Source organism: Agelaius tricolor, unplaced genomic scaffold (assembly GCF_023055355.1).
Source record: "Agelaius tricolor isolate 1412-34295 unplaced genomic scaffold, bAgeTri1.0.p SCAF_19, whole genome shotgun sequence".
Lineage (NCBI taxonomy): Eukaryota > Metazoa > Chordata > Aves > Passeriformes > Icteridae > Agelaius > Agelaius tricolor.
This window is the reverse complement of record NW_027269279.1, coordinates 11,255,762-11,278,995: the sequence shown is the minus strand read 5'-3', so window position 1 is coordinate 11,278,995 and position 23,234 is coordinate 11,255,762. Positions and strand designations below refer to the sequence as shown.

The 23,234-nt window shown below is 47.0% G+C and overlaps 2 protein-coding genes across 4 annotated transcripts in view; one reads left to right on the top strand and one right to left on the bottom strand.

The window, feature by feature from the left end:
- The first annotated feature begins 8 nt into the window (after positions 1–8).
- Positions 9–6,946, top strand: PMM2 (phosphomannomutase 2). Its single transcript, XM_071444269.1, has 8 exons — positions 9–134; positions 331–442; positions 1,511–1,587; positions 2,163–2,254; positions 2,914–3,013; positions 3,487–3,562; positions 4,659–4,774; positions 5,807–6,946. The coding sequence occupies exons 1-8, from the start codon at positions 69–71 to the stop codon at positions 5,909–5,911; spliced, it is 744 nt and encodes a 247-aa protein (XP_071300370.1). The 5' UTR covers positions 9–68; the 3' UTR covers positions 5,912–6,946.
- Positions 6,947–7,488: 542 nt separating this feature from the next.
- CARHSP1 (calcium regulated heat stable protein 1) overlaps positions 7,489–23,234 on the bottom strand; it is a 38,741-nt gene continuing 22,995 nt past the window's right edge. For all 3 annotated transcript variants that reach the window (XM_071444266.1, XM_071444265.1, XM_071444267.1), the window contains exons 3-4: positions 22,553–22,675; positions 7,489–9,121 (exon numbers count right to left, since the gene is read on the bottom strand). In XM_071444266.1, coding sequence (XP_071300367.1) covers positions 8,959–9,121; positions 22,553–22,675 — 286 coding nt within the window. In that variant the 3' untranslated portion in view covers positions 7,489–8,958. The remainder of the gene's footprint in view (positions 9,122–22,552; positions 22,676–23,234) is intronic.

The following is a 23,234-nucleotide window of genomic DNA, read 5'->3' as shown; positions in this document are numbered from 1 at the left end:
CGCTCCGCGGCTGCGCTCTCCCCGCCCCGCGCGCGGCCCGACGGGAGGGGCGGCCCCGCGGTGCAGCCATGGCGGCGCCGCCCTCAGCGCTCTGCCTGTTCGACGTGGATGGCACCCTCACGGCGCCGCGCCAGGCGAGTGCGGGACGGGGCTGCGGGCCCGCGGGAGCGGGGCGGATGGCACAGCGAGGGGCCCGGCTGTGCCCTGTGTCGCGGCCTCTGTGGGCGCACTTCATTCATTTAACGCTGCTGAAGGACCCGCACGGGCTGCTTGTTCCGGAATGGAGGCGCTGGCCTCTGGCAAATCTGACGGCTCTGTTTTGGACTGCAGAGAATCTCGGCGGAGATGGCGGCGTTCATGCAGCGGCTGCGGCAGAAGATGAAGGTGGGGGTGGTGGGCGGCTCGGACCTGGCCAAGATCCGCGAGCAGCTGGGCGAGGACGGTAAGGGCGATCCGCGCTGGGGCCATCCCGCTGGGGCTATCCCCCTGAGGCGATCCCGCTGGGGCCATTCCGCTGGGGCCATCCCGCTGGGGCCATCCCGCTGGGGCCATCCCGCTGGGGCTATCCCCCTGAGGCCATCCCGCTGGGGCCATCCCCCTGGGGCCATCCCCCTGAGGCCATCCCCTGAGGCGATCCGTGCCGGGGCCATCCGCGCTCCGGGCCCCGGGCAGCCGCCAAGGGCAGGTGGAGGTTGAACCCCGTCCATCCCCTTCTTCCCTTGCTTGTAATTGTCTTCCTGGTGGTGCTGCGTTGCACTCAGGCTGTGGGGAGCTGCTGCCCGGCGTTTGGAAATCGCAGCCTGTTTGCACTCTGCAGGTATCTCGATGTTAAATTAAGAGGTTGCTGCTAATGGTGAAATCCTGCCTTGGTGGCAGAGCCCTGGCAAGGCTTTGTCACACTGCTGTGTACAGTGCAGGCCTGTGTGTGACATACACGTGTGGGCTGCTCAGCTGCAGAGCACATCCCTGAGGACCTGGATTTGTTCACTGTGGGGTTCACTATGGATTCTTGCCTTACTCCTTTATTCTTAATGGTCTTTACTTAACTGATGCCACTGACAGCCTCCTTAACTGTGCCCAGACAGCTCAGAGTTTGTTTGCCTTCCAAGTGCTCTCCAGTAAACCATATCATCTTGTGTGGTGCTGAGACAGCTCCCAGACATCTGCTGAACATTAGTGACACTGAGGAAACAAACCTAAAAGGGCAATATTTGACTTGCTCTCAAGCCAGGCCAAGTGCCAGTTGTTTGGTCATTCCTTTACATTTAATGCAAAGAGTTAAGTAAAACCACAGGTAAGTCAAACAACTGACTTCACATGATTTGAGGTGTGTGTTAATCATAGTGAGAAATGAGACAAGCTTTAATCTTGCTCTTGATGCTATGCTGCTGAAATTCTCATGCTTTAGGAGCTAATGTTTGCTGTATTTTAAGCTATTTAACATTTAAGACAATTCTGCATAAAGCATTGAGGGGAAATGATGAGTTACTGTCTTTTTGCTTGTTTGCAGTGATTGAAAAATATGACTATGTGTTCTCAGAAAATGGCCTGGTAGCATACAAAGATGGGAAATTCCTGAGCAAGCAGGTAAGTATGAAATTTCCAATAGTGAGAAAAAGAAATCTTCTAAACAATATTTTGATTTATTTGTACAGTGTAGTCCTTTGTAATCACCCTTTCAAAGACCAAAGTTGCTGCTGCTTTCATATGTTAGTCCTGTTAATGGATCATTCATTTGGCATGTAATGTTTAACATAAATAATGGAGAGTAAACATTTAAGAGATCCTGGCTGAATTTGCTGCCTTGACCAGTGGTTCCAGTTTACTGCAGGAACGAGCTCCATTTCTTCATGTTTGGCTATAGCAGACATTAAATGGAGCTTTTTGTTTGGGGCTGCTGCCTGTGGCACAGTTTCCTTCTGAAGCAGGTACAACTGGGAATCATATTAAAGGACAGTTTGGTGTTATAAAGTGAACAAAAAGAAAAAAGAGAGCCTTTAGCTAGTACCATGTGAGCATCAGCTGATGTTACTGATTGAAGGCATGTTTGTTTCTCTGTGCTATTAACCATGCCTGATTACCCAATGTCTGTGTTTTCCATGTGACTTGCTTTTAGAATCTCAAATTCTGGACCCTTGGTTGAATGGTGTTTGTTTTGTTAGAGCATTCAGGGCCACCTGGGCGAGGACATCCTTCAAGATGTCATCAACTACTGCCTGAGTTACATTGCAAAGATCAAACTGCCAAAGAAGAGGTATGTGCCCACAGACATCTCAGTGTGGCCCTGTTCTCCATGGGGGATGTAAAGCTCAGCTCAGGGTGCTCAGCAAAAAAATGAGTAATTTCTGCTTGGGGAGCAGCACTGTGTGTGTGAAACAGAGCTCAGTCCATGCATACAAAGACAAGTCCCCAGCTGGAGCACAGGGATTGAAATACTGATCAGCACTTTGTGTCAGAGGGAAGGAGATTCAGGTTTGAAGTAGGAGAGTTCCCTTGCCATGTTTGGAATTCAGAGATGAGAAGTGCAGCCAGAGCAGCTCTGTGTGAGGTGTGAGGTGCAGCTGTGCAGACACTGAAAGGTGCCCTGTGAGGCAGGGCAGGGCACTGCCCACACTGCTGGGAATTCTGCAGCTTCACCCCACACTGACAGCCTGGCCTGTCAGGCCCTGGGCTTGATGGGATGCTCCAGTCACACTTGTTAAACCAAAAGGTGCTTTCAAAAGCCTGTAAGGATGATGATGATGAGGTTGCCAGATTCCAAGTCCAAAAGACTTACTGGTGCCAGAGGTACCTGCATGTAGTGAGACAGGTGATTCCCACTGCCTGTAGAATTAAATGGAAATTTACTGTGATATTTAGTGCTTTGAGCAGTTTTCTCATCCATTTTCTGTCTCGTGATCAATTCCCTTGCAGAGGCACTTTCATTGAGTTCAGAAATGGGATGTTAAATGTGTCCCCCATTGGAAGAAGCTGCAGCCAGGAGGAACGACTTGAGTTCTATGAACTTGATAAAGTGAGTTACAACTCCTGAAAAATACCCAGCTCTCCTGGAGGAGGCAGTTATGGCCAGGTTATGATTTTTTAAAAGCTTTCATCATTTGTGCAATAGTTTTTTGTTTTTTTTCATTTTAATCCTTTCCATGTGGTTTAACTAATCTGTTCATTCAGACCTAAAGCAATAGACAATGGGTTTTTTGTTGGAATAGCAAGGATTACTTGCAGAAGGGTGGGTTTGGCTCATGTTTTTAATCCAATATCCAGAGTACTGAACATCCTACTTCTATACATGGGGTTTCTAAAAAACCCTGTCCTAGGTAAAACCATACTTTATGTTGTCCTCTATAGTGTAACCAGCCTGGGTCCATTCAAATCAATAAAACCATTCTTTTTTAGAGGTTTTTTTTTTGGGTTATCTTTTCATTGCTAAATCAACACAGTTACAGCATGTAACTGTTGTTTGGTTTTGTTTTCTTTTTTCCTTAACAGAAGGAGCATATAAGAGAGAAATTTGTAGCTGATCTACAAAGAGAATTTGCAGGCAAAGGCCTCACATTTTCAATAGGTAATACTTTAAAAGAATGTCATTTAAAACATCAATTAATTTAAATTTCATTTAAGTCATACTCTCTTATGGCTGTGACATCCCATCTCATTTGTGTGACAGGTCTCTCTGGGGGTGGTTGCAGGCAAGACTGAGCCTCTTTTTCCTCTCAGCCTTTTATTGGGATATTTTAATTGAAATCCATCAACAAAGAGAACTTCATTTCTTGTCATCAGTTCATTGTCCTTTAATGTCAGTTGTGTGACTGATTCTGCTCATTTTGGAGCATATTAGATGCTTCAGATTAGTCAGAGTTGTTTCTGTGAATCAGTTTTGATCAGAGCTACTCCCTCAGTGCTGTTCCAGTTGCCCTTGGTTCTTCAGCTGTACCTGCACTGTGTGGGAGGAAGGAAAGAATCCAAAAGCAAGTGCAAACTTAAGGAATAAATATAATAAGGGGGAATTAATTTTTGATGCATTTTTCATTTTACCCTCTCTCCTAACATAGTCCCACACTCCTGCCTTTTATTGTTTTTCAGAACTGCAAAGTATGGTTGGCATTAGTGCTGAAGCACTAAGGCAAAAGGGAACTGCAGTTCAGTGTCTCCTTTATGTTGTAAATACCTTTTGGACACCTGCTTCAGCTGGGAATCATGCTCTTGGGTATTGGTGAAGGCCAAGGGCTCAGAATTGGAACAGCTGCTGAAAAGGCTGATTTCTTCCCTTTCCTACTCTGAAAGCCTTAGAAGGTCTTTTGCCTACGATTTTATGGCTGTACATAGATCAGTGGCTGTGTTCATGTGTCCTTTCTTTCTGAAAGTAAAGAGATTAAATGTAGTTCTTCTAAAAGGTTCATTTGGATAGCAGTGAGTATTTGGGAACGTGCTCAGACTTTGTTGAATGGATAAATAATCTCTGAATCACAGCTCTAATAACTGATATCCTATAAAACTCTTTCTGTACTTGCAGGACTTAACTCCAGAGTCTAACAACATTTCTGTGTCTTTGCAAAGCTCCCTCTGCCTGAAATCTTACCCGGTTTGGGGTTTTTTCCCTTCTTCTCCCCTCAGCAATACATTGTAAAAATGTAACAAGTCTTGGTTCCTGTCTCTCCTAGGAGGGCAGATCAGCATTGATGTGTTCCCAGATGGCTGGGATAAAAGGTACTGCTTAGGAATTGTTGCCAAGGATGGATACAAGACTATTTATTTCTTCGGAGACAAGACCATGCCAGTGAGTACATTAGTTTGATACACTGATTTGAGAGCTGCTGGAATTAAACCTCAAGGAGTGCAGGTTCTAACCTTACAACCTTAATCCTGACAAGAGCTGAAGTCAGGGCATAAACTTGTGTCCATGTTTACCTGGCTGCAGATGAGAAGTTTTCCTTGTCTCCTGAATTGAACACAGGGTTCTTGCCTTAACAGAGGTTGTTTTAAAATTGAACTTTATAATTCTATTAAATGCCTAGGTGTCATGACTGTGTGAAACTGATTGTCCTGCCTGCTCAGTGTAGATTGATTTTTGTTGGCTGGTGTTTATTAAACATATTTATTTCCTGTCTTATTTAACACTGTGCCTTTGCTCACTACTCTGTCTGGCTCCACCCTGGGGAAGTGAGCAGAGTCCCTTGTCTCTCACCATGGAGCAGAGCTCTGCAGGGCAATTCAGAGGCTTTTAAAAATCAGACACCTGATCAGAGACCTGACAAGAGCTTGTGAGGGCACTGGCAAGCACAAGGACTTGCTTGAAATTAAAGCTATCTGAATATGGCCAAAGAACAGTGGCAGGCTAAGTTTTATAAGAAAAGGCTTGTTTTGATAAGAACTCACAGTTACAAAACTCTTAAATTACACAGGACTTTATAAATTTCAGAAAATAACATTTTATAAGAGAAAGACAAGCTTGAAATTGAAGTTTTTTCCCCCCTGACATCAGCTGCAAAAGGAATCACCTGTCCCTCTGGCACAGGGCTCACAGACAGTTCATTTCAGACCCTCTGAGTGGCAGTGCAGCATTGCCAGAGCGTTGAAGTACTGAGAGCTGATGCTGACCTGGGGAAGCAGTGTGGCAAACAGAAATTTGGGAATGAAGCTAGGGATGGATTTTGGGGATCTGTGCTCATCCAGGGCAGTGCTGTTGTTCACTGAGCCTAATCACTGCAGGCCCTTGGAAAAAGTCCATTTTCCCCCTGTTTCCTTTCATCTGTCCCTATTTGTGACTGTGCTTTCTGTTAAATAAAATTAAATCATCTTCTGCTTCCAGGGAGGGAATGACTATGAAATTTTCACAGACTCCAGAACAGAAGGCCACAGTGTCACATCCCCAGAGGATACAAGAAGAATCTGTGAAGAGCTATTTTTTAAATAAAAGAAGACTTCAGAATTCGCACTTTGAGGACAGTTAAAACAGCAAAATAACTTGAAACATCCTCTTCATTCTGTATTGTTTTTATGTAATCAGTCATGTATAGCAGGTGCTTTGCAGGTCACTCATTAGCAAAGGGAAATGTTTTACTTGAATACCCCTTGCTGCCTGGGGGAACACAGCAGAGCTTTTAGCACCATCCTTTCAATTTCCAATCACATAAAATTTGTTTTCTTTTTGCTTGGTTTTGGGGTTTGGGTTGGGTTATATTTTGGGTTGGTTTTTAAGATAGCTGTAAACGTCCTTAACTAATTAATTACAATTTAGGGAGGGAAGGGGAGGCATAATCTGCCTCTAGTTGATTCATGGTCTTAAAATTGGCCTGCAAGGCTTAATCCTTAGTTTTTTATGTTGAGGCAGCTTTTTAAAAGAAGCAGTTGATTTTTTTAAAAATACTTACCTTGTGCTATATGAATTAACATGAATTATAAGACAGGTTTTTTTTCTAAAACTGGAAGATGAGTAAAAGGGAAATGTTTTATTTCTTCCTGGGGTTGGAAAGATGGCACTGAACCAGAAATCCCTGACTGCCATCCCTGGGAATGCTGGAGCAGCTGGTGCCAAAGTTCCCTCCTCAGGATGGATGTGGTGCCAAGGCACAAGTCAGGTCATGCTACCTACACTCTGTGCAGACCAAATCTAAAAAGTCAGTTCTAAAAATTAATTAAAATAACTTCAGCACATTAGTGAAATCTATTTCTGCCACTTTCTGTTCATTTTCTGAGATTCCTGGTTAAGGCATTAAGGGTAGGTGAGATTTTTCATACTACAAAAATGACCTGAACTATGTTTCTGTTAAAATTCAAGTCAATGCCTGGCAGTCTGTGTAACTGTTAATATTACTTTTCTCATCTGGCATTAGGAAAGTAATCTTGAGTATAAACGGTTTGATTTAGTAAAGGAGAATAAAATCTGATTTTATCATTAAAATATCCTGGTTTGATTTGTCATTATGGAAAATAAAATACTTGAAGCAGACCTGTTGCATGCTGCTGTCTGTACCAAAAAATTAATAATATTAATTTTTCCAGTTCCAGGTTCATGGGATACTTGCACAATAAAAAAGCAGAGAATAGAATCTTGGTACCACCAAAAACCCCAAAAGGGCTTACAAAAACAGAGGGGAGCTGCAATGCACCTCATGCACCAAAACTTTTGTCTCCCAGCACCCTTCTTCCCTAACTAATTCCTGTTTTCATGGGAGCTGACCTGGGACCAGGACCATCCCTAGTGCAGGAATGCTCTTTAAGGACAACAGTTTAAGAGCTGCTGCTTTGATTGGTTTCAGTCCCAAACACAACATTTCTGGCTGCTCTGTCCTGGGAGCCTCCTCTGACATGTGCTGGCCTTGTTATTTCCTCATTGTTCTGCTAAGTGCAGTCAGTGGCTGGGAAAACATTTCCTTAAATACAACTGAAGTCACCACACAGAGGTGCATGTGCAGGCAGCAGCATTCTCCCCTTCCTTAAAGCTGATCCTCCTCAGCACCAGCTACCCAGGGAGCAGACTGGAAACACATGGAAGCACTGAAATGGTTGCATTTATTGTAAAGAAAGCAGGGGGTGATATTCCAACAAGTTGCACAGTGATAAACCCACCACTACCACCAAGGCTTATGGGTCATAAAAACACAACCAAACCCAAAGCCCACTAGAGCACGGTGTAACACAGGCACAGCTAAAGAAAAGAAGCCAGCACAGCAGTTCCTGACCCCACATCACACCTGGGAACAGACTGGCTGCTGGGAAAGGCTCAGGACAGCTCCTGACAGCCAGCACCTTTGGTGAAGCTCCAAATACACAACTGAAGCTGCACTGTTTCATACAACTAACAAGAGTTGTGTATTTTTTTTAACTTTTATTTGCAAAGTCAATAAAAATCCACTGTTAGGAAAATAACAGAGAAAAATGCTTCATTTGAAAAAAAAAATGTGGAAGGCAAATAGGAGCAAGAACAATTTAGTAGCACTACAACTACACGAAAGTCTGGGGAAGGGTGGCCCTATCACATCCTACCAAGGGAGTTTGCCAGGGAAACAGATGCAGAATTTACTTCACCAAGACAGCTGAGCCTGGGCAGCCCACACCTGCTGTGCAGCAGTGCAGGTGTCCTGCCTGCCCCTGGCACACCATGCCAGTCTGCTGTATGCAGTCTGAAAGGCAAATCCTCAGCTTGGTCAAAATTCAGACACCCTCTGAGGCAATGAAGTGTCCACTACTCTACGGTTTTCTACCACTTACCTTGGAGCAAATTTAAATTTGGGATGGATTTTTTATTTTTTTTTAATACTGGCCTATAAAATCTGTTGCTAATCAACCATCAAGGCACCTAAGTAAATTCACAAACAACCCCAGCTTTCCCAGTACAACACAGTTTCCACACCTGTGCAGCCACACCATTTGCAGGGGTGCACCTGATGGGCACTGGAGCACAACCACCTGATGGAGATTTTCCACCCTGTGGCAGCTGCTCTGTTTGTGAACTTCCTTCCATGAGGAAAACAAGTCAGCAATGAACACCTCTGTCTGTCAGCCAGGGCATTCAGGCACTAAATCAGCAGTGAAGGTACTGCAGCCCTGGAGAGCAGCAGAGGGAGCACAGGGCTCACCCCACACCCAGGGCTCTGAGCTGGGCTGGACCACCTGCACTAGAAGAGCTCTCCTTGAAACCTCTCCCCCCTTCCCCCGGGCATTTCCTGGAATCAGTTCACGAGACAAAAGAAAACCCAAACCTCCCCTCCTCCACCAAGCACACAAACTAGGTCTCTTTAAATACATTTCTTGTAAACACATTACGCTAGATTTTTTTCATTAGCATTTGAATTGCCTTTTTTTTTTTTAATCAGGCCAGCTGTAAAAAAAATGGTGATTTTGGCCTGCATCTGCTTTATTGACAATGCAGTATTTCCTCACACAGAATTCTTCAGCCAGGTCCTGCAGCCAGGTGCTGAGCAGAGCCCCCCTGGCAGCAGCCAGGCTCCAGGGGACCCCTCAGGAGCTGATGACGTGCCCTGACCAGGTCTCGTGCTTGGTGCCAGGGGCCAGGTGGGTGATCACCACCTCCACTGCCTGCAGCTTCTCGTTCTTGGGAGGGATGGTGCACATCTTGTAGGTGACCTCGTCGCCTGCCACGGGCACGTACTCGCCTTCAATGCTGCGGAGGGAAGCTCCAGTTAGTCAGGAGTCACAGAAACACTCATACTCTTCTGCAGCTGACTGAATTTTTTATCATAAATGTTAGCTTAGATGCTCAAAGTCCTTCAGGGATTTTATAGAGCCTGTCATCTGTCAAAGTCTGAGGCTGATTTTGGTTGTCTCACAGTGAAATCCTATGAAAACATTATAAACACCACCATCGTCCTAAAAAAATCAACCAACCACAAGAAGTACAAAATAAAACCCATTAAAACCCACAGAAATCCCCACTCCAATCTGCTTTAAAGAATACTCAGGTGTGCCAAGGCTTGGGCTGAGAGCTGTGCACCAGCACCTCACTTGCAACAGCACTAGAGGGCAGGGCTGCCACTTACTTCGAGGATATGGATTTTAAACTAAAGAACATTGATCTCTTTTTGGTTGTTTTTTTCCCCCTTCTCACTTAAGCTTTTGAAATTTCACTTTGGGTTTGGTTTTTTTTTCCCATTTTTTCTTAAAAAGAACTGTACCATGTAATGGCAAGATTTTCCCTTTAGATTACTTAGTTTGTGGTATAAAATAAAAAAGGAGCCCAAGTGAGATATGGTATAAAATATTTCAAAATTACTTGCTGTGAGAAAAGAGAGTGTTGTCATCTTATTGCAGGCGTTCTATACTGCTGTCTCCTTATTACAAAAGTTTCGGATCTTCTTGGTGTTTCTCATGGGCAGCTCCTCACAGCACTGACTCTTCCTTCTACCCAAAGCAGCCACTGACTCCAGTTCCCTTCTCACCCAGCCACCCCCACTCTTTTATAGCATCTTCTTCTCATTGCTTACACCTGTGGCCTGTTAAAGTCAGGCCTGTTCCTGATCTTTGATAATTGGCCCAGCTGCAGCTCCTTAGGGGTAAGATTCCTCTCTACGCTGTCTTTATTTTTTTATATTCTATCCCCCTGCAAGAGAGCTCTGCTTTCCCGATGTGTGAGCCTGCAGAAACACCCACTCAGCACTCAGGGAGATTTCCAGGAGGCTCCTCCTGGCCTCACCTCCCCCAGAGTGATGCCAGGGGATGCTGCAAGACCTGCACTGTGCATTTGCTACTGCACGTGAGCCCGGGGTTGGAATCAGTGGGAGATGCCAAAAGGGCTTCAGCTTCTGCTCAGATCAAGGTGCTGATGACACAGAGAGCTGCAAACAGCCCTCCTCACCTCCACCCTGTGTTTGAGATCAGGGCTTTGTAATAAAAATCCCAGCATGTGCCACTGAACACTGGCAGAGATTCCTCCCTCCTGCCTTGCCATGAGGCTCTGGCAGTACAGAGGATGCCACTTCACCTTTCTTTAAATGTACCCACACCTACAGGCTCAGCTTGAGGTGCCCTGACATTTCTCAGTGAAGGTTTTCAGTGTTTCTCAGCAATATCTGTATTTGGGAACAGATCAACACTAAAAACAAATTCTACTGGATGTCTAATTGGTGAGACTTGCTTGTGAGCTCCTGTTACACTGGAGGTAAGATTTGGGTCCAGGAAATAAAATAATTGGTCTAGGTCAGGACCACTTGTAGTGCACCACTGAGTTTGATATTTGCCTTCTCTGAGAGCTCACTGGGAGCACGCTCACCCCACCCAGGAATTTTACCCCATGTTTTGTTAATAGCAGGGATCTCAGATTTTAGCAGTGCCCTTTATATCCACTCTCATTTTGTGACCCACTAATCTTAGGGATTTTCTATTGCAGGAAAGGCTGGCAGGACTGATAGGAGGTAAATACACTGGCCCCTACTACCACTTCTAACCTCACATCAGAGTTTGCTTCTCCTCACAGTTCTGCAAAACTGCTCCAGCTCCATCACCAGCACTGCCTCTCCCAGCCCTTCCCCTTTTGAGGGCTCCTGTCTGAGCCCTGCAGGTGCAGCTCAGGCTGTGGTGAGCCAGAGCAGCCCAACCCACACAGGACAGGGTAAGCAGGCATGTACAAGGGAAGCTAAAAATGACCCCTACATCAAGCCTTCTCCCATGGGAAACTCAAAAGAAAAGTCATTGTTTGCTAACTGATTGTATCAACATGATATTGAAAATGCTCCTGTATCTAAATATTAATCTAAAACCTGCTATGAGGAGTTAAAGGCACTCCCAAGGCCTGGGGCTTGAAATGTTTGAGGGAATAAAGTCCTTCAAACTTTCTTTCCCTGGAAATATCTCTACTCCAGAGCTGCCCCTGACTGTGGCAATCAGACCCAGGAGGGCAAGTCCTGAGCTGAACCCTTCAGAGCAGTGCCTGGGAAAATGGGAGTAAATTGAAGGCAGAAGAAATATTTACAGCAAAAATCGAGATAAAGCCTCCTTCATCAGACCTGACAGCCCTTTCCAACCCACACAGGCTGATCCAGCTGACCTTTATTTACTTCCAAAGTCTCCAGGCCACCCTGTCAGCCCAGCCCAGTATCACACTGGACAGGCTCTGCTCAAGCTCTCACATCTGACCTTTGCTGTGCTGTCCTCTCCAGGCACTGCCTCCATCTGTGCACCATTTCCCCCAGTTCCATCAGGTTTGGGATCCTTTCAGGTGTGGAGGGATTGCACACCCAACCCCTACTGTCCTTCCAGGAGCAGAATCTAATTCACCTTTTCTAGTGCCAAAGACCCAGAAGCTTACCCTGACTTGAAACAGCAGTTTTGCAGAGAGGATGTACTGGAACCTGATGAGGGGACATAAAAGCCCCAACAAGAGACACAGGAAAGGGTTAAAAGAGTCAAACCAGAAGTGAAAATAAAAGTGGTATATAAAAAAAATGACATCACCTTTCCTACTTAAACTTCTTGAATCTCAAGAAGGATCAAAGGAACCTTGATCTTTCATGGCAAAAAAAAAAAAAAAAAGAGATAAAAAATCTTGCAATAAAGCTAAAACCACTAAAACTGAAGCAGCATCTCCCCTTGGTGCTCCAGGCACCACTGCAGAGCCCCAGGCCCCAGGGGGAGCAGGAACTCATCACCAGTGCACAGCCACCCCCCAAACGGATGCCCTGCCCAGGAAGGGATCTCAGGTTTGGCTGAAACATCTTTTTTTTTAACAAACAGGAACCTTACATGTTTTTTAAAACCTCCTGTAAAACAGGATAAGCCACAGTTAGTAAAATAAACGTTTGAAATCTGCAAGAGTAGGTAAATATGGTTAATGCAAAAGGAAAGTGGATTCAGAGTCTCCCAAAGCACCAATATAAAAAAGCTTTAAGGTCTTGAAAAATGGAGGTAAATGAGGAATCACTTGAATATTCAAAATCAAGTGAGGAAGAAGTGCAGCTTGAGCATTTAAAAGGATGGGTGTTTTGTTAGGGAATGTTTTATTTAAATGGAAATATGAATATGTACCTGGACAGGTTCTGGTAAGGTGTATGTTGCAGGTACACTGGTAACAAAGTGATTCTGCTTTTCCAAGAAACAAGACCAAGTGAATCAGTACACACACAGAACATGGCTAACACACCCCACACTGCAGCCAGAGGGAGGAGAAGCAAAGGCCCAGACTGCAGCACACACTCAGCTGTCACTGAAAGCCACCACGTCCCCCAGGCCTTGGGGGTGACTCTTTGGGCACTGCCTGTCAGCCCCTGGTCTGCCAAGGAAAAAACCCAAAATATTTGCTGAGCCACATTTCTTATGCTGAATCATGAGGTTAAACACTCGTGTTCCTTCTAGTGAAGGGATCAGATTATGCCCCACAGAGCCCTGAGCATTACCCAGCCCAGCCAGGGGCACTTTTCTCTGCTAGAGAGCATTTCTGGCAGGGCTGAGCATTATGCTGACAGCATCAGAGCCTTTCTTGGTTTCACTGCTTATCCAAGCTGACACTACAGGTGACTAGAGCTTATGATAAAACCTCATTCAACCCCAGGACAGCTTCATCTGATCCCTACTCTGCTGTCTTTGCTCACTTGTTGAGGTGACCCTGCCCCACCAGAGCCAGGCCTGTCCTTTGCACAGCTGTGTGTCAAGGCTGTGGCCACACAAACATCTCCAATTTCATTCTCTGCTTTTGGCCTTTAAACTTTCCTCCCACAGATCAGATATTCTTTTTTCTCCTGCAGGTTTGTGATCCCTAGTTATTTTTGGTGCCTAACAAACACGAGATCATTAGCTCACTGCCCCCAGTGCACATGAAAAGCAAGAGGACAAAGGTCTGCAGCCTGAACAGAGCTGAGAGTGAGCAGTGTCCCCTGGGCAGGGTTTGCCACCAAAAGCTGCTGCTGGGACAGGCACAGAGCCACTCCAGCCCTGCTGTGACTACATGTGCTGCTTGGAAGGAGGAACAAACCACAGCCAGGTTGTGCAGTGCTGGTGGGGCAGGCAGAAAGGACAATCTGATGGCACTCAGAGGGGGTGGGATGTGGCAGGGGAGGCAGAGCCCTGCACAGAGCTGGGGGACACCCTCCAGCAGGATGCAAACCTCCAGCACTGGGCAGGAAATGACCTGGAAAAGATCAGAGAGAGTAAACAGAGCTCTTGGAACACTCAGCCTACAACAGACATTCTGTAAACAATGGAAGTTACCTGGAAAATTTGGTAAAGGAAGTTAAACATGGACTTTTTTGATGTTACATATTGATTAAATAATTTTAGGTCTGTATTTTTTACTTACACCCTTCCACATATATTAAATGTTGGTCTAGAGGAATGTGGAGGTTTCCACTTCTGTTTGAGATATTGAAGTGCACTTTCAATTCAAAATAATGAATATCTACATACCCAGGAATCTTAAGGCACTTCAACAACTTCAAATTCAAGCTAAAAATAGGAAATGCTTCCCTGATGTTAGAGTCAGAGAGAGACACAATAGAGTGAGTTTTAGATTATCCAGCACCTCCCATTTCCCAGCTCAGTGCCAGTCTGGTATGGTGGAGCATTTTATCCTGCACTATTTTTAGGGAACTGGGAGGTTATTAGGAAATTACCTAAATAAGGAATGTTCTAGTTCTTCCTCCCCACAGCTGCTATTCATATTCCAGGGCTCTAGTTAAACCTCTTGGGACAAAGCCAAAGTCACATGGAAACATTTTGGAACAAGAGTTTTCAGAGAATTCTGAGCCTTGCTGGTCACCAAGCCCACCATGGGTGACACCATGGGCACTTCCATGGGCTCTGTTTCCTCCTGGGCTTCTTAAAGCTCATTTAACACCTCAACATTTGCCTCAAGAAACCTGAGGTGTTTTTAACAGCAAGATACAAGAGAGTAATGAACCATTGTGAGTTACTAATCCCAAATGCCCTCCCATGCAAGCCAAGGGCCCCAGCAGCCAGCACAAAGCCAGCAGTGACCTCAGGGAGCTGGCAGGCAGGAGCAGGGCTGCCTGTCCCACCAGCCACACCAGGGACTGGGACACACCAGTGTAGAGAGGCTCAGACTCTGAAGAATCCCAGCAGTTCATACCCAAGGCCTCTGCTCCAGCATCCCCTGGTCCCTGAGCTGCTGCAGAGAAACTTCCCAGGAGCTGCACTCCCAGCTCAGTGGATGCACCACCCTGGTGCCCAGCTCCATGGGGTCTGAATCCCCATTCAGGGATAGCTATGGCTCCAAATCTACTTCCAGCAGCCAATTCCAGCCCAGGCAGCACAGACACCCTGGGAGGAGGAACAGGAGAGAGCTTTGCAGGGATGCCTCTGTCACTCACTCACACCTGCTCCTGCACACAGCCAGCCTGGATCCTGCCACAATCCCAGCCAGCACAGTTTGGATCATGGAGGGGCAGCTTCTGGGGAGACTTCACTGCAAGAATGATCACAGCAACCTGACTCTCCTGCATGCACCACTGCAAAGGGAGTTTTCTGAGCCAGCTGGGGTGGGGGGGTGGAAAACCCTTAGGAAAAAGATTATCCATGTTCTATTCATTTCCAAACCCCTCTCAAGAAAGATCTGGAATTCTGCTGCCTCTCCTTCCTGCCCCAGATAATTTACCTATTTCAGACACTTCACCCTGCAGCAAAGCATCAGAAGGGGAGCCCATCAGGAAGGATGTGTGCTGTCCAAAGCATGTAAGTCATCCAGGATTTTGAAGGCAATCAGAAAGCTGAGATTTGGTTTCCCAGCACCCCCAGAGCAGTTGGTTGCAGTCAGCAGGAACTGTTTTGCTGGTAGCTCACAGAAAAGCCAGAGAGGCCAGAGAAGTTTGTTCTCTCAGCTCAGATTCAGCTCTCAGATCATTTAGAATTACCAAGTAATTTTAATTTCCAGCCCATATTGTTCCACTCCAGCAGAGGAGCAGCACCACAGAGAAGCCAGGAGATGTGGCACTAATGCTTTGCACCAAACAGTGATCTGGCAGGAAACAGAGGAAAGGAAGGAGCATGACAAGATGATCTCTCCATGGACACAAGCAGCTCAGAGCCAGCTCCTCAGAGCAGCAGGGACACAGCTGGGCTCTCCCTGCAGGAAGATGCAGCTGACAGAACATCTCCAGCACAGCAGCTGGAATGCACCAGCAGAAAGGGACCATCCCCACCTGGGAGCCCAGCCCTGGTGAGTTACAGACACTGGAGGCAAAACTGAGATCACACCACAGCGGAGAAGTGAAGCACAGCAAGCTGAGGGTGTCCCTGGGGTGCTGTGTGCCAGTGTCCCTGGGGAAGCACAGCACCAGTCCTCCTCCAGAGCCATCACTGCCCACGGGTCAGGAACCCAGCCTGAAGGACAGCCTGAAGGCCTCTCTGCAATGCAGCAGTTTCCCCTTCAGAGCCAAGTGCTGGCAAACTGCAGAAAACCCACAAGCACTGCATGCTTTTTTCTTTTTCATTAAATATGCTGCTTTTGCAAAACAAAATCTTTTAAAACACCAAGAGTGTGGTCATTCATCCATCACTGCTCCCTGGTGAGCCACCTCCTTGCCTTGCCCTTGCAAGTACACAGGCTTCAGGCCAAATCCCAGATAAATGCAAAATCCTGGGGCACAAACCATCTCCATCATGTGCCCACTCCCAAATGCTCTGGAGAAGTAGAAGAGTGGGTGCAGTGCTCTAATGCACAACATTTGATCTGCTCCCCCATGTCCCCCAGCCCTCAGCAGCCCAGCTGGGAAGGGAAGCTGATGGGAACCTGAGTGCAAGGCAGAACCTGAAACACCAACAGCCAGCACTGCAGGGAGTCCTGTCTGCCCTCTGGGAACATCCCACAGCTACAGGTGGGACAGCAAGAGGGGGAGAGGGAGGCCACCAGAGGCACTGTGTGTGCTGGCAGCCACAGCAGGGAGTGTCTGGGAGAGCTGATTTAATCCTAGGAGGGAACACGAGCCAAGGAGATGACACACAGGAGGATAAAGCTGTGACACCACCATACAGGAGGATAAAGCTCTCACACTGATGCTGTAACACCACCACCAGTTTGGTGACAGTGGATCATCTGACAGGCTGGTGGAAATGGAAGCACTGACTGTACATGTTGCTATTAAAAATGTAATTATGGCCTTTTTAAAAATTTCACTCCAGGCAAATGAATTTGCCTTTGCTTCCTGCTTTCCAGAGATGTTATCTGAATTACCATCTCAGCAACTCCTCTGCCTCCATGCTTGCCAGCTAGGGCTTTATATTCACTTGTGTTTGTTCTAGAGAGGGGTGAATCTGGATGAATCTGAGAAAAACAAAACCTCATCACACCAAAGAGCCATGACATTTCCCTAGCACAACTATTTCTACCAGGTTGAGAACTGTCTGCAGTAAGCACAAGGAACCAGGACTCACTTGTACCCAATCAGCTAAAAAAGAGAAGTGGCTCCACACAAGTGTTATCAAACACCAAAACAAATAATCTCTGCAGCCTTCAGAGCCACATTAAATCAAAGCCAGCACAAAAGGCCCTTTCCAAAGGCTGTGCTGCCATGCAGCCAGACCCTGACAGGCTGCAGAACTGGGCAGGAGCAGCTGCTGAGCTCCAGCCCAGGCCAGGGCAGGGTCCTGCAGCTGGGGAGGGATAACCCCAGGCACCAGCACAGGCTGGGCTCACCCACTGGATGGCAGCTCTGCAGAGAGGGACCTCGGGGTGCTGGTGGGTGACAAGTGACCATGATGTGTCCTGGGGGCCAGGAGAGCCAGGGGGAGCCTGGGGTGCCCTGGGGGGAGTGTGGCCAGCAGGGCAGGGAGGTGAGCCTGCCCTCTGCTCAGCCCCACTGAGGCACAGCTGCAGGGCTGTGTCCCCTGCCCTCTGCTCAGCCCCACTGAGGCACAGCTGCAGGGCAGTGTCCCCTGCCCTCTGCTCAGCCCCACTGAGGCACAGCTGCAGGGCTGTGTCCCCTGCCCTCTGCTCAGCCCCACTGAGGCACAGCTGCAGGGCTGTGTCCCCTGCCCTCTGCTCAGCCCCACTGAGGCACAGCTGCAGGGCAGTGGCCAGGCCTGAGCTCCTCAGGAGAATGACAAGGAGCCACCAGAGAGGGCCCACAGAGGCCACAGAGATGGTGAGGGGTCTGCAGCAGCCCCTGAGAGGAGAGACTGCAGGAGCAGGGCCAGTTCAGTTTGGAGGAGACAGGGCGGAGAGGGGATCTCATTCGATTGAATTATCTCAAAGGCAGTTGCCAAGAGGATGGTGCCAGGCTCTTTCCAGTGGTGCCCAGCAAGGGGACAAGGAGCAATGGCCATAAACTAAACACCAGAAGTTCCTCATCATGAGGAAGGAATTCTTTATGTGGAAGGTGACTGGCCCTGCCCAGGGAGAGAGTGAACCCTCCCTGTCTGGGGACATTCCAAACCCTCCTGGATGCATTCCTGTGTAACCTGCTCTAGCTGACCCTGCCTTGGCAAGGACAGTGGCCTAGATGTTCTCCACAGGTTCCTCCCAACCCAAACAATTCTATGATCCCATATTTCTACCCATATCTCACAAGTCCAACTCAATAAAGCAGCTTTGGTGCAACTTCCACTCATAAAACATGTCTACATGTCCACATTCCTGCACAGATACACAGAAAATTTTGCAGATATCAAGTGAAGCTTTTGAATGCCACATATATTTGACTTTATTTTTGGGCTAATGTTCACTTATAAAAAGGAAATGCCAACCCAAATGTTGTTATTATCTTACAAAAAATAAAGAAACTTACAGGAAACAGACATCCCATCCTATGGAAGACATTTTCACTAAAATGTAGCCTCACAGCTCCTCAAAGCTTACAGAAGAAAATAATTTAATTCCTCAAATTAAAAGTTTATGTTGAAAATCATAATAATCTGTGTGCAAGTCAGGCAGCTGGTGCCTATGCTTAAAACCTTCACTAATCATCACAGCTTAGTGATGAGCACAGAGGAACAGTCTATCTTGGTGAATCCAAACTGGCATAACCATTTTATCCAAGCTCCTGAAATCCCAGCTTTTGGGAAGAATTTGGGAGAAACAATCCGCTCTCATTTCATGAGAAGATGCCTGAGACAGTGAACAGGCTAACATCTCCCTCACATTCAGATTTAACTGAATAAATAGATGGAAAAGAATCACTTGATAAACATGAGGAGGATCTCAAAACTCTGTGCAAACCAGAGTCACTGGCGTCCCCTGAGCCACAGGCCTGGTTACAGAATGCTGCCACAAAAAGCAATTCCAGTTAATAAAGAGCAATCTATCAAATTCACTGTGAAATAAACTGAAATGAAAGGCATTACTAATGTGTCCTTCCAGTGTTGCCTTGCATCAGGATTAAGACAGTGACACCATCACCCTCCAGCACGAAAAGCTGTTTCCAGCAACTCAAATATACTCTGAGTAATTAAAGAACACAATGTGCTGAAACCTTCAGTACTTCAATAATAGCACTTTTCACTAACAGGTTGAGGCAGAAACATCAGCTATTTTTGAACTGAAGCTCAGAGACAGTACCTACATTTGAAACATTTCAAACAGTGGCCCATTCCTGCTACAATAGAAAATGCTGCTGAATTCAAGAGAGCAGAATTGACCTAGAGGAGCTGTAAAAACACAAAACACTTCAGTCCTACAAAATCTATATGAACTAAGATGTTTCTGAAAGTGGGAGGAAAAGAGCCTTTGAACACAGTTTCTGCCAGGAGAAGGGCATGGTTTGCCTGCTGTGAGATGGGAGGAGAAGTGGAGGTCCATGGTGAAAGCCAAGTCAGTAAAAACACCACAGTGGGCTCAGAGCCTGTCTGTGGCAGGAGGAGAGCACCAGGGAGGGAGAGGACCCTCAGCACTGGACTGGCAGCCATGGTGGGGCAAAGCCTCTGCCAGAAAGGTACAGATGCCTCCCAGAATGGATGGGGTACAGGAGGTGCCCTGCAGCCTTCTCCTGCTGCACTGCAGGGACACCACAGCACAGGGAGCCTGTTCCTGGTGTGGAATGACTGAAATGGCACAGCTGAGAATGGAGAGAGCCAGGCTGGTCCCGTGGCTGGGCTGTGTCTGAGGGCCCAGAGCCCCCCAGCCCTGCCCACAGAGCAGCCCTGCCCCACTCCAGCCTCCCCACACAAGGGTGGTGCAAGGACACAGCTGGGGGAGGCTGCCAGAGCAGAGAACCTCCTGTGCCAGCCAAACAAACACTGAAAAAAGCCTGAAAACACCTCCACCAGTGAGGCTGGCCATAAACTTTTACAACCTTTTGGCTCATTCAGTGGTGCTTGAGGATGGAGGGAGTGGGTGGCACAGCTCTCTGGTTACTCCAGTACAGGTTATTGATGGCTCCCAGTCAGAGCAGTTTGAGAGCAGATGGGATCAATACACCAACAGCACAGCCCACCAGAGGGGACTCCTGTCACAGGGGCCTCGCACAGAGCACCAAAAATCACAGCACACAAAGTTATTTTTGTAATGTCACTTGGGACCTCAGCATAGGAGACATATGGGAGTCTTAAACAGGGAAACAGAAAAAACATCTCTGGAGTTGTTACTGAGTGGAGGGGAATTGAGGGCAGGAACACCTTGTGCACCCAGAATCAAGTCCAAGACAGAAAGATGTGTTGGCCAGTAGGATAGGGACCTGAAAGAGCAGTTCAGTTTGTACAGACAAACAAAACAGCAACCCCAATCAAAAAGTCATCTCCAGGGTTTTAAAAGGAATAATTTCACATAACTGAAGAAAATTTTACTGAACTAGTTGGAAGAGAAAATGTACAGGGAAAAAAAACCAGGACTGAAAATAGACAGTTCTTTAAAAGGAATTCATTAGAAGGCTGAAAATTCATGTTTCTGCAAGAAGGCTGTTGTAACTAAACCCCTGCTGATCAGTAACTGTATAGGTCAGACTAGATGTTCACAGTTAAATTTTTTTAAATTGTGACATAGGAAATGCTATTTTTAAGTTATTCAGGAAATGAGGAGAAATAGTGCATTTGCATTAGACAAAAGAGAAAGGAGGTATTAAAAATGTCACTTCCTTGGGCTGAACACAAGTCAGAGCACTGAACCTATTTGCACCCATGAGCCCTACAAAGCTTTGGGCTGTCAATGCCCACAGTGCAGCAACATTCCAGAAACCTGGAGGAAAGCCAAGTGCTCCTTCTCCAAGGACATGTACTGCACACACAGCCAGGAAAGACAGCTGGGGCAATGGGAGTGGGTTTGGTGAGGCTTTTGTTGACTTACCACTGGATAACCACTCTGAACAACAAATAAGGATTATACAGCTTCAGTACTGTGGGCAATAGGTAAAATAAAACTGGTGGTAGAAGAGGTTACAGGAGAATAAACATCAGTCTTAACACACACACCCTCAGAGACAACAGCCACTGGTCAACATCCCAGCCTAGGAACAAATATTAAAATTGCCCATTAAACCTTGCAGATTAGCCAGGCCATAAACACCAAGGGCAGTGCAGGCAGGGGATGTGCTGGGCAGGCAGGGCTGTCCCAGGGGATGTGCTGGGCATTCCTGAGCAGGCAGGGCTGTCCCAGGGGATGTGCTGGGCATTCCTGGGCAGGCAGGGCTGTCCCAGGGGATGTGCTGGGCAGGCAGGGCTGTCCCAGGGGATGTGCTGGGCATTCCTGGGCAGGCAGGGCTGTCCCAGGGGATGTGCTGGGCATTCCTGAGCAGGCAGGGCTGTCCCAGGGGATGTGCTGGGCATTCCTGGGCAGGCAGGGCTGTCCCAGGGGATGTGCTGGGCATTCCTGAGCAGGCAGGGCTGTCCCAGGGGATGTGCTGGGCAGGCAGGGCTGTCCCAGGGGATGTGCTGCCCTGCAGCCAAGCCAGGAGCCTCACATCCAGGAATCAGGAATGCAGCCACAGCTGGGAATGCCAGGCTGGATCTGCACCAAACTTTGACACTGCAGAGGATGCTGAGGGCACAGCAGGTAAGCAACGCTGCAAAGACTGGGGATCAAGGGCTAATGCGATTATGGGATGTACAGAAAGAGAAACAGAGCAGAACTGGAGATTTTATCTCCTTACACTGAAAGTGTGTGTGCAGTGTATAGTCTTAACATTATGCTTAAATTCTTCAGTCTCTTTTCTAAGCATGCTGCAAAGACTGGCTTAGACTGGAGAAAAATTCTCAGCAAGGGACTTAAAAAGCTTTATCTGCTTAGTTTATCAAAAGGTAAATTCAGAGGGGGTGGTTCTCAGTGTGTTCAGGACAAAAAGGGTTCAAGTACTAATGAACCCTTTTACAGAGAAAGCTTCAACTATAAATTGCTCACAACCTAAGCTAGATAAATTCAAGGAAGTAATAAAGTGTGACTTTTCTCAACAGTAAAGGCAATTAACCTTTAGTTTAATAATGGTACAAGCAGTGCAAAGTAAAAGTAGTGAATTTTCAGTGTTATAAATCTTTACGTTAAAACCAGACACTGCATGAAATATTTGCTTCAGGTGAATGCAAGTTTCTGGGTCTGGGCAAAACTCATAGCTTATTCTAAGAGATTTAAGGATCATCTTCTAGTTTTTAACTCAACAGATTTATAAAAATAACAACAGGAAAAGAACTGCATAATCTATTGCTGCCAGTAACATCTGCATAACCCCTCTTTGCTGGAGTAAGGATGACAGATTATAAGCCAGATTGTGTCTGAAATGTCGAGAGCAGTTGGTAATGAAGGCAAAGCAGAGCTGCAGCTCCCCTTGGGCACATTTTGTATTTGCAGGGAAGCCCTGATGAGGGGGAGAGAGAAATGATGCATCTGACTCCATCTTATCAGAAGGCTAATTCATTATTTTATTATACTATATTATTCTATACTATATTACATTACATCTAAACTGAATCTGCCAAGCACTCAACTCTGCACACCCTGCCCAGAATCTCGTGACTATCAGCCCACAGTCCTGACACACACACACACACACCTGGCCCTGACAGGCCAAGGAACAAAACACCATCACTGTGGGTAACCAATCTCCATATTGCATTCTACTTTGGCACAAACACAGGCACAGCAAACGAGATAAGAATATTCTTGGGAAGAATTGTGCCTTGCTTTTGTCTGTGCAGAGAAGAGTGGGGCTGGAGGCACAGGGACAGAACTCACTCTGAGATGTGCACGAAGATGTCGGGCCCTCCGTCCGCAGGGGTGATGAAGCCGTGGCCCTTGGAGCGGCAGAAGCACTTGCAGACCCCTTTGTAGATGGGCCCCTCCGAGGCCCTCACCGTGCTGCAGGAGGAAGCACAAAGAGCAGCTCAGGGCTGGGCACGCTCCCACTGTCACCAGGGCACACTGGGCACAGTGGCCAAGCCCTCCCTCCCTCCCTGTGAGCTCTGCAGCAGCGCTCGGCTCTCACTGCCCCACACTGCACTGCCTGGGGCCTTTGGAGGGGACACTCAGATGAAGATGATGTTTGTTAGCACTGTAATGCATCTACTGCCATCTTGAATCCAACTGCTCCATCACTGGGCCATGTTTTCCTCCAGACACCACACTAAATGTGAGAATCTTCCACTTCCAGACACCATCCTGCCTTTGCTTCCTGCTTTCCAGAGATGTTATCTGAATTACTATCTCAGCAACTCCTCTGCCTCCATGCTTGCCAGCTAGGGCTTTATATTCACTACACCAAGCATATTTTGTGTTTGCTCTAAAGAGGAGTGAAGTATGAATCTGAGAAAAACAAAACCTCATCACACCAAAGAGCCATGACATTTCCCTAGGACAACTATTTCTACCAGGTTGAGAACTGTCTGCAGTAAGCACAAGGAAGCAGGACTCACTTGTA